General features: G+C 42.1%; 1 protein-coding gene across 1 annotated transcript in view; it reads left to right on the top strand.

Annotated features, from left to right (window-relative positions):
* PANK1 (pantothenate kinase 1) overlaps nt 1-10,897 on the top strand; it is a 168,366-nt gene extending 157,469 nt beyond the window's left edge. Inside the window, exons 7-8 of the mRNA XM_042781424.1 lie at nt 8,013-8,449; nt 10,822-10,897. Of these exons, the coding sequence (XP_042637358.1) occupies nt 8,013-8,449; nt 10,822-10,897 (513 nt within the window). The remainder of the gene's footprint in view (nt 1-8,012; nt 8,450-10,821) is intronic.
* The last annotated feature ends 802 nt before the right edge of the window (nt 10,898-11,699 follow it).

Genomic DNA, 11,699 nt, shown 5'->3' with positions numbered 1-11,699 from the left:
TCAAAGGGGGGCTTGAGAAGTCAAAGGAAACTATTAAAATGAAGTATGCAAAAACCCGGAGTTAGAAAACCAAAAATGAAGGACATGTGCTGCATTTATCAAGCTGAAAGAACCAAGGAAAAAAATTCAAGCCTTGAGTTGCAATATTGAAGGATTTTATTTATTGAAGGGCAAAATATTGAATGGTGCAGGAAGCATCAAAAGAAGACCAAAGGAAAACACAGAGCCATTGTGCCAAAAAGAATTGGAAGACATTCAACCATTTTAGGAGGTAGCATATGATCAAGAATCAATGGTACTGAAGAAAGAAATGCAAGTTGCAATGAAGGTATTTACAAAAAATAATACTTCAGAAATTGATGGAATGCCTATTGAGATGTTTCTACAAATGCATGCAACTCTGGAAGTGCTCATGCCAAGAAATTTGGAAAACAGCTGCCTGGCTATCCAACTGGGAGAGATTCATATTTGTGCCCATTCCAAAAAAGGCAATCCAACCAGGTGTGTAAATTATTGAATAATATCATTAATATTACACTCAAGTAAAATATTGCTAAAGTTAATTCAAAAGGTTGCACAATACATCAACAGGGAACTGCCAGAAATTCAAGCTGAATTCAGAAGAGGATGTGGAATGAGCGATATCATTGCTGATGTCAGATGGATCTTGGCTAAAAGCGGAGAATACCAGAAAGATGTTTACCTGTGTTTCATTGACTATGCCAAGGAATTCAGCTCTGTGGATCATAACAGGTGATGAATAATATTCTGAAGAATGGGAATTTCAGAACAATTAATTATATTCATGAGGAACATATACATAGGCCAAGAAGTAGCCATTGAAACAGAACAAGGAGATAGTGTGTGGTTTAAAATCAGGAAAGGTGTGCATCAGGGTCATATAATATCATTGTAATTATTCAAGCTGTATGCTCAGCAAATAATCTCAGAAGCTGGATTATGTGAAGAAGAATGCAGCATCAAGATTGGAGGGAGACTCATCAACAACCAGAAATATGCAAATGACAAAACCTTGCTCACTGAAAGTGAAGACAGTTTGAATCACTGATGAAGATCAATGACTACAGCATTCAGTATGAATTACACATCAACATAAAGAAAACAAAAATCCTCACAACTGGACCAATAAGCAACATCATGATAAGTGGAGAAAAGGTTAAAGTTGTCAAGGATTTCATTTTACTTGGATCTAGAATCAATGTCCATGGAAGCACCAGTCAAGAAATCAGACAGCATATTGCATTGGGCAAATCTGCTGCAAAATACTTCTGTAAAGTGTTAAAAAGCAAAGATGTGACTTTGAGGACTAAAGTCTGCCTGACCCAGGACATGTATTTTCAGAAGTCCATATGCATGTGAAAGTTGGACAATGAATAAGGAAGACCAAAGAAGAATTGATGCCTTTGAATTATGGTGTTGACGAAGAATATTGAATATACCATGAACTGCCAGAAGGAGCTCTGGTGGCGTAGTGCCTAAGGCACTTGACTGCTAACCAGAAGGCTGTGGTTCAAACCCACAAGCCACTCCTCGGAAGGAAGGTTGGACAATCCTACTTCCGTAGTGATACTGCCTCGGAAACCCAAGGAGGGGTTGCTATGAGTCGGGTCCAACTCGACAGCACACAACAACAACATAATGGCAAGAAGAATGGACAAATTTGTTTTGGAGGAAGTACAGCCAGAATGCTCCTTAGAAGTAAGAATGGCCAGACTGCATCTTACTTTGGTCACATTGTCAGAAGGGATAAGTCCCGGAGAAGGATATCATGCTTGGTAAAGCGGAGGGTCAGCAAAAAAAAGGGGAAGGCCTTCAACAGCCACACAGTGGCTGCAATGATGGGCTCAAATATAGAAGCGATTGTGAGGATGGTGCAAGACAGGGCAGTGTTTCATCCTGTTGTACATAGTGTCACTATGAGTTGGAACTGACTAGAGGGCACCTAACAACAGCAACAACAATTTTAATTTTATCATGATACTTTTCAAACACAGAGAATGTTGAAATAATTATATGGTTAACACCTGCATATGCCAACTAGACTCTATATTCAAATTTTACTAATTTTGTTTATCTCATAATTACTTATCATTTTTTATGTCTTTCAAAGGAAGTTACAAATATTAGCTAGAAGTTGTGATTTGACTTGAGCCTTGGAGGATGTTATCAGATCTATGTAGGCAGAAGAGAGGGAGAACAGGGCAGTCCAGACATGGGCTAGAGTGTGAGTATAAGAACAGGGACAAGAATGTACATGGTAACTTCATAGAACAACAAGAAGGAGGCTATGACCGAAGATGACAGTGCTGGGGAACGTGATAATGAAGAATGGATAGGAAGGCTGATGAGGAGGACTGCAGTGGAGTTCTGTTTCACCGAAGTAAATGCCAGAAGCAGGAACTACCAAAGTTTCCAGTAGAAAGAATCCAGGGCAGTGACGGCACCAGGAAGGGAAGCTGTACAAACAGGCAGAAAACCCACTGCCGTCGAGTTGGATCCAACTCATAGAGACCCCTCCTTGGGTTTCCAAGGTGGTATCACTACAAAAGTAGATTGCCCAACCTTCCTTCCGAGGAGTGGCTGGTGTATTTGAACCGCCAGCCTTCTGGTTAGCAGTCACATGCCTTAGGCACTATGCCACCAGAGCAGGGAGAGAGGTTAATATCATGGAAGTATAGTAGTTCCAGTGACCCACGCATGAGGGATTATGGGTCTGGAGAGCAGTGAGAATAGGCCAGGAGGGAGAGAGAACAAAATTATTAAGAAAATGTAATATAAGAACTTGGCTTTATTGTTACTTAAATTAAAAATTGTATTTGCTATAATATGATGGGAGCTCCGGTAGCATAGTGGCTAAGGCACTTGACTGCTAACCAGAAGGCTGGCGGTTCAAACCCACCAGCCACTCCTCGGAAGGAAGGTTGGGCAATCCTACTTCCGTAGTGATACTGCCTCGGAAACCCAAGGAGGGGTCGCTATGAGTCAGGGCTGACTCGACGGCACATAACAACAACAACAATAATATGATAATAATTCAGAATAATAAAGTCTGATTTGCATGTTTTGCTAAAAAATGTTTTTAAACTCTGACCTCCAGGTGATACCCCAAGTTCACAGAGCCCAGAAAATGAATGGACACCCCCATTCTGCACTTGCTGACCTCATATCAACAATATGTCTGACGCCATGCCAGCCGCTTTCATATTCGTCATCTCATGTATCCTTACAGCACCCAATAAGGAATGCACTATTATTCTTCGTAGTATTCCTCTAACCCAGTGGTTCTCTGTAGGGAGCAAATTTTGTACCAGTCCAGGGGACATTTGGCAGTGTCTAAAGAGAATTTTTATTATCCTGAGTAAGGGGTGTTGGTAGTAGCATCTGATGGGTAGAGACCAGGAATGCTGCTAACATCCTACAATGCATACACAGCCCCCACAACAAAGAATTATCTAGTCCAAAATGCCACTTCTGCAGAAATGGAGAGTCTAACCTCATTAGTATAAAAGGCTGGGATAAGTAGCCACCGAATGTATATTTTTGAATGGTATCACTGATCTCACATTATAGATGAGAAATCCAAGACTTTCGGAGGTTGAAAATTTTCCTAATTTCATACTGCTAAGACGTGGCAAAAATGATTCCAAATTCAGGGTCTTACGATGATTCCATGAAGAAGAAAAATGGGTTTAAAATGATTCTATGGCTTCAAGTATAGTAAATGACAGAGAATTTTAGCACCAGAGATCAAGGCAGTGTGTTGGAAAGGAGAAAGCAGAGGGTTTTGGGGGAGCAAGGGTAGATTGTAATGATAACTTCAGTTTCTGGTTTTTTAACTTTTGAAGTAATGGGGCGGGACAATTCCAGTGGAAATATCCACTGGGCATCCAGAGAAAAGAATTGGAGTTCAGGGAGAGGTCAGACCTGGAATGCAGACTTCAGAGCCATTGTCAGGCAGGAATGCCTTCTCCAAGGGGTATCTAGATAGGGGCTAAGAAAGGAGAACAGAGATATAGGGCCTGGATTCTAGAAAATGCTCAGGAGAAAAATAATGATGTGAACAGAGAGGAACCAGGGGAGAAAACGCATCTGAAAGGTACCCTTAGGACACGCTCTTATTAAAGAAGTCAGAAGAAAGCATGAGTCTGAGAAGGTTATTCAGAAATCCATGTCTCTTGGTGTGCAAAGGAGAATCTCACCACTATTTCCTTTTCCAGGTACAGTGTAAGATATTTTCATTTTGCTTATGTTGTGTTCATAGTCATCCTCAAAATTTGTATTAGTCATAAAAAATAAACTTTCCAATTCTATTCAGACCATATCTTCAAGGTTCTATCCCAACCCCCAGCCTTCTGGTAGCTTCCATCTGACGAGGATATCCCAAATAGTGCTTACCTGGAGCCAGTGTTCTCATTTCTCTCTGCTGAGTCCACACATCCTTGTTTGACCAAATAACAGGAACAAACAATTCCTTCCATAATGGATGTACCCGTAAGGTGTCATGCTTCTAAGAATCTCATCTGAAAATTAATTCTGCTGAACCATGGAGGAATATGGTTTTAGTTGATACAATTGTCGTTTGTTGGATATGAATAGTAAGGATTTGACAAAGTACGCAGTGCTCCAGGCCAGAATAGCACAGGCAGTACACAGATGGGGAGGAAGAAAGACGCCATGGGCTGGAAAAGCTTTAAGTGGTAGCTTTATAAACTGTAGTTGAGGTATGAGATAGGCTGACCAAATCGACAGGTTATTTACTAATAAGGCAAGTATAGAACAATGACCCACTGCTACTTTTTTTTTCAATCTAATATAACTATTAGATTAGTTACTTTCAATACTAATACTGGCTAAGATCTTTTGAGCATTTACTATGTGCAAAGCATTGCATTAAGTACATTCTATGGATGATCTCATTTTGATTCTCACAACAACTCAGTGATGTAGTTTTAATGATTATTCCACCACTGGCCTTTCGACAGATGAGGTTCTGACTAGTGTATTAGGGAAAAGAGACTCCAGATTCAAACAGACTCAATAGAGATACTCTTATTAAGCCTTGGACAGGACAAAGACAAAACTATCATCCTGGATGAGGGGAACCATCGACCTCAGACCATTCAGCTGAGAAAGCTGAATAGAGTCCGCTGAGTTATGTCCATGTGGCTCATTATATATGATTTTAATCATCATAAAATCATGATTGGTGGTAGATAGATTCATCACTGGTGCAGGTGGGAACAGAAGCAGGGAAAAGACCATGATTGGGACACGTACATAACTGAAGAGAGAAAAGGGTTACAGGATTGGTTCTGGGCCTTGACTACCTGGCTAGGTAGTGGTCTGGATAGGCTGTGACTCATGACCACACAGCCTGAGTCTTAGCCACAATATCAAGACCCTAACCTTAATTTAAATTAGAAAAGGACACACCCAGTCAAGTTCCTTAGTTCTTTGTGAGAGCATAATCTACTTCCAACCATACTCTTCCTGAAGACAAACTACCCTCCCTAGGTTTGTCCTGGAACTTGTCTGTGCATAGCCACAATGCTGGTTTAACGGTCAGAAAGAACCCAAATGGCATCTGAAACTTATATCAAGCTCCCACTGTGGACCATAGGTTTCCACAACCCCAAGTGCTTTAGAATTTAAGCTCCAATACATTCCAAAGTCAAACTCACTGCCATTAAGTTGATTCTGACTCATAGTGACCCCCATTGGGTTTCTGAGGCTGTAAATCTTCCTTCCATGCAGCGGCTAGTGGGTTTGAACCAATGACCTTCTGGTTAGCAGCCAAATGACTTACAACTACACCTCACCAAAATTTCACTTTCTAAGCAGTACTGTCCAACAGAACAGACTGTGACCATGGAGATGTTCCGTTTTCTGCACTGTCCAATATCGTAGCCACTAGCCATATATTGTTATGGCACACTTGAAATTTGGTGACTGCAACACACTATTTAAAATTTTAATTAATTAAAATTTAAATTAAATACCCACATTTTATTATTATTTTTTAATAGTTATATTGAACCACACAAATATAGAACACACATCATTGCAGAAAGTTCTATTGGGGAACACTATTTAGAAAATAGGAGCTCTGGTGGCATAGTGCCTGAGGCATTTGACTGTTAACCAAAAGGCTGGCAGTTTAAACCCAGCAGCTACTCCTCAGAAGGAGGATTGGGCAATCTACTTCCATAGTGATACTGCCTTGGAAACCCAAGGAGGGGTCGCTGTGAGTTGGATCCGACTAGACAGCAATGAGTTTGGTTTTTGGTTATTTAGAAAAATAGCTATACTTTTTTTTTTCCTCCCCCTGGTCAGATTGTAGGGTTCACCTTTGCCTTTCTCCCACAGAGAAACCCTTGATCCCCCCACAGCGACCTTCTCCAGCTCTCCAACCTCAGAGAAAGGAGATTTTTTTTTTTCCTTTTTTCATCTCCCTCTGTTCCCTCTGTTCCATCCATTGTCTACTCCCAAAGTAGGACCTTGAGGAGGGAGCCCTGAGGGGACAGACAGATGGAAGTGACCTTTGTAAACTGGGAATTGTTTATGTTTATAATCAGCATTAGCCTCAACATCATCATCATCTCACAACAACTGACCTTTCTTAGAATGACAATCATGTGCCAGAGATACACTCAGGCAAACTAAAACGGAACATTCTCAGAATTTGAAAAAACAGCACTTAATGAAAGAAACAAAATATTTGCTTAGGGCTTTGCTGGAGTCCCTGTAAGTGGCAACACACAGGGAAGGAAGCCTGCTAGGTTTCTTTCTATTCTCCAAAACTTTTAAAGAACTGGTTGTCCTTCATTATTTAAATGGCAAATAGGGCTTATTTGCCCCCCAAATAATATTTAACTAACAGAGTTATTTTTCTGAAATGCAGAAATATTCAAGCCTTTAACCTAAGATCTCCACAGCTGAGAGCTCAGAGTTCATGTCTGACTCTACATTTTCAATGCTAATGAATTCTTTTACAGACTATGTTTGTTCATTCTTATGTGCGTTTTAGACACATATTTACTAACCATCTCTTAGATGCAGCACAGAGTTTATTGCAAATGAAAATAGAACTTAAATTCAGATTTATAGTTAAAGAGCAGGGAACTGAGGAGAGGGGAAGAGACAGGTAGCCAGGGGGTAAAATGAGAAACAGTTTTAAGACACCCTAAGGTCATGTCCAGCATATACTGCCTATAACTAGTCACTCAGTAACTTCTCAGCCACCTTCTCAATTTTTCCAAAAATTCTAACTTGTTGTGGTTTGGTACTTCTAAAATGTTGATAACATGCGAATTTCCTGGGGATCTTGGGAAAATGCAGATTCTGACTTAGTGAATCTGGGTTAGGTTTAAGATCCCACATTTCTAAGGAACTCCAAGTAATGCAGATGATTCGGGTCCACCGACCACAAATTTGAGTATCAAGGATGTAGACCCCAAGAAGTTGGGCCCAGACCTGATCAGTTCAGAGGCTTTGCAGAAAAGTTAGCTTTATGTAGGGTGCTCCCTGGCAAACTCAGGCAGCTTCTTTTTTCAGACCCAGAGGCAGCCGATTTTAAGTTTTGGAGTTGGGTAAACCCTAGCAGAATAAGCAGTAGTAAAGTTTATGGAAAGCATGCTATGTACTGGCCACCTACACCTCATTCCATTCTCTCATCAGTCATATGAACTGAGCACTAATATTATCTTCATTTTACAGGTGGGGAAAAGGAGGCTCAGTTAAATGACGCGCTCAAGGTCGCGAGCACTTAAGGAGAGTTGAAGCCAGGTCTATCACAGAAGGTACGATTTTAACTAACACTCTGGTGCTGAAACACGCTGATGTTTCCAGTGCTGTGAAATGGAACAGTGGATGACAAGATCATATACACCTAGGGAAGTGCTGGTAGTCCTTCTCGAGATCTTGCTCTTTGACCTTGCGCCGCCCCCCGCCGCTTGGCTGGGTGAGGGGCGCGCAGGGTTGTTCCCGGGTAGGGTCGAGCAGTTCGAGAGCAAGCTGACTCGGGACAGAACTGGCCCACGCCTTACATAACCGCGAGGCGTCCCCCCTCCCTCGAGCCCCTTACTCCTGGCGGAGCCGCGGCACGTAGAGCGGATCCCAGTGATAAATCCCTCTCGTCCGCGTGGCTGCTAGTCCACCGCGGAGCCAGCGGGGCTGAAAGTGCTAGTGCCTTTCCCAGGCCAAGCACTCGGATTTTCCCCGCGACGCTCGCTTCCACGGCGCTGCCCGCGGGGCCCCCAAGCCACAGTTCCGCCGGCGCCCCCGCCCCGTCCGCACCCCGCCCCTTGCAGGCGCAGACGGCCGCGCCTGGGGCCGGAGAAGGGGCCACCGCGCAGGAACTTGACAAGGCGAGTGCACCCCTGGGGGCATGTCGGCGCGTCACCGTCAGGGCTGCAGCGGTCCCCGCGAGGTGAGGACGCGGCCAGGCCGGCGGGGCCCTGCTGGGCGGGCGTGGCAGGGGTCCTGCCGAGAGATGGTGGTGGTGGTGGTGGTGGTGGTGGTTTGCGCTGCGATGCGCTGGAGCGGGGTCCCGCCGGGCGCAGTCTCCAGCTGGCAACCTTGAGCCAGTCCTTCAGCTGGCTTGATGGGGTAGGAGGGAGACACGTGTTTGCTCGCTATATCCTTGTCGGGCCCCCATCTCCCGGCGGAGGTTCTATGCCTGTGGTTGGAGAGAAAGTAGGCTTTGATCTCCATCTCCTGTGGCTTCCAAATACAGACTTCCCGCTGCAATACAGGAGGTTTTTCTTCTGGATTCTCTGTTTTCAGTCTGTCTTTCTTCCTTCCCTCCCTCCCTTCCCTCCTTCTTCTTTCGCTCTTTCTTTCTCTCTCTCGCTCTGTCTGTCTCTCTCCCTTCTCAGCCTCAGGGGATAATATTTATTTCACATGTGTGGTACCGTGGGGAATGACATATTAAAATCACATCAGTCTTCCAAAACTTCAGTTGATTGGACTTAATTTCTCCGAATTGCTTCTTGTTCACAAACATAAGCAGAGATACCTGAACGGCGTTCTCATAGAAGTGTTCCCAGTAAAAATTTACAGCTTGGTTCCAGTAAGTCCCGGTGCTTTGGGGTTAGTCTTAATGTTTTCACGACCATTCTAAACCCCTTATATCTTTTGTTTTTGTTTTAATGTCCAGTTAGAGGGGAATTACCAAGACATTTGATTTAACTCTTCCATGTCCAGTGGACTCAATTATTTCTGTATTGAGAGCTGTGCCCTTCAGTGGTGCAGCCCGTTTAACCTGGGAGGAAAGTCTTCACGTTCGCCCTGTGCAGAAACACACTGCCTCCACAGGTACCCGAACTCCTAGCTTTTACAATCAATTGCCTCCTACATGGTTTGTTTTGTTTCTTCTTTCCCTCCCTCCTCCCCATGAAAATAAATATCATGTCAAACGAGGGCTAATGGTGTCTGACCCTAGACTAAAGGTGCCCAACATATGCCTATTGAATGAAGACAGAAAGGATAGCAAGAAGGAGCGACAATTCACGTTGAGCAGACTTGGTCAAGGAGCCCTTGAGGCGCAGTGGTTAAGACCTCAGCTGCAATGAAAGGAATTTTAAAGCCAGAGGCTCCGCGATTGAAAGACCTGGTGTGCTTCCGTAAAGATTATAGAAAAAAACAAAAACCCTTTTGGGCAGTTCTTTGTCACGTGGGGTCACTGTGGGCTGAATCCACTAGATGCAACCCCAAAACAGATTTGGCCTCTTACGATAACAGGATCTTAGAAATTGGAAAGGGCATTAATCTATTAAATTCAAACCCCTTACAGACCGGAAGCTTGGATCCAGGTGGGCCGTGATTGACTAAGCTCTAGTGATGATGGCTGCAGCACTAGAATTCAGGCCTTCTCATTCCCACCTAGTTTAGTTTTCAAAGCATACTGCCTCCAGCCATTTTGAACAAAAATGGTATTATTCGAGTCACCTAAACATATCATTTTCTTGTTCTTATTTTTTTATATATCACTATCCTTATTTTAAAAAATGGTAGGAATCTGAAATAGATGAGAGAGGTTGATTTAGTCATATTGTCTTTGAAGTGTAATTTTTTTTAAAGCCAAACCTATAATTCTTAAATAATATTAGAAATTACTCTTACATGAAGATGAATATGTCTATATATTCCAGGTAGGTTAACCCTCAGGAAATTGTCAAAACACATGGGATTAAATCTACCACTGGTATCAGATTTACATCCCTTTTTCTTGGGAGTCAGAAGATAAGTCAATCTACTTGCGTAAAGATTTACCACCTCAGAAACCCAATGGGGGTCGCTCTGAGTCATGATCAACTGGATGGTAGTGGGTTTGGTTTTCTGGTTTTGGTTTCCTGGGAGTGAGGAGTTCTGGTGGTGTAATGGTTAAAGCATTCAGCTGCTAAGTTGGTGGTTCAAACCCACCAGTTGCTCCATAGAAGAAAGATGAGGCAGTCTGCTTCTATAAAGATTTATAGCCTTGGAAACCCAATGGAGCTCTCTGTGGGTCGTGACTTTGCTTTGGTTTTGGTTTTCCTGGGCGTCTCTTCTAATTCTCTGCTATGTATGGTGACAATTGCTTAGAGCTAAAGGTGAGATTTGTGGCCTTAGAGCAGAATTGAGAACAGAGGCTTGTATGAGGACAATTTGTTGACTGTAATTAACACCATAGCCTGTAAGAGAGCAATGAAAGGAATTTTAAACTCACTCCTATAGTTAAAATACTCCAATTTTAGTATGCTATCACACATTTTTGTTTGTTTTTTTTTTTATCACACATTTTAATGTTTTTCAATTTAACAGATTTTTATTGAGCGCCTACTCTGTGTCCTGCACTGTTCCGGGCATTGGGAACTTTGACCTTGTGGAATTTTTCTAGAGTTTTGTTAAGAGAATTAAGAGGTAAAAGAGGATTTTAGTTTTGCCTAAAGCAGGCAAATGAACATAAATATGTTAAACTATCTTCCAGTTTTGTGATTCTGTTGATCTTAGAAGCATGTAAAACAAAGAAATAAAATTAGATTAAGTTATTTGACTTTTATGAATTCACATTCTACTGTACATGGATAGCCGTTCTCACATTTGGTTATTTTATGTATGTTAATAGGGAGTCAATGAAATCATTTCCTTTGGTTCAGGGACATTAGTGTGGTGACATTAAAGTTAATGAAGCATGGGAGGATTACTTTTCTCAATACTGTTAGTGCCACCATGTCCCTGTTGCAGCCAATTTGCAATGCAGACTGTAATTGCATTAGTTTGTCAGATGAAACTTTTTGTTTATTTATGAAGATAGCGTTCCCTTTTTATTTTCTCTTACTTTACATTTTGCCCCCTTCCCCAGTATTCACAGGCTGCCCCGTGTTGCGACTTAGTGGTAAATCCGTTACCATAGGAGTTGTTCTTTTTAATCAAACATTCCAGTTTTAAGCATTTTCTAATTCTCTCAATTGCTTTCTATTCAAAACAGCAAGGTTTGCAAGCTCAGGCTTGTTTATTGTTTTTAACAAAGGCTTATCAAAATGAACTTGGCAGTTTTCAGTTGTATACAGCCAAAAAAAAAAAAAAATATTCAGTGCAGCTTTGGGGATTGTTTATGCATTTCTCGCCTAACTATTTGCTTTGCTTTTTAAAGATTGCCAATTTGAAAGCTGTTTTCTTATGAGAACCTTTCTGTATAT

The sequence above is a fragment of the Orycteropus afer genome, unplaced genomic scaffold (genome assembly GCF_000298275.1).
Source record: "Orycteropus afer afer isolate SDZICR_OR568_19922 unplaced genomic scaffold, OryAfe1.0 scaffold00118, whole genome shotgun sequence".
In the NCBI taxonomy this organism is placed as follows: Eukaryota; Metazoa; Chordata; class Mammalia; order Tubulidentata; family Orycteropodidae; genus Orycteropus; species Orycteropus afer.
The sequence above is the reverse complement of the archived record's forward strand: the minus strand, read 5'-3'. Positions and strand labels throughout refer to the sequence as shown.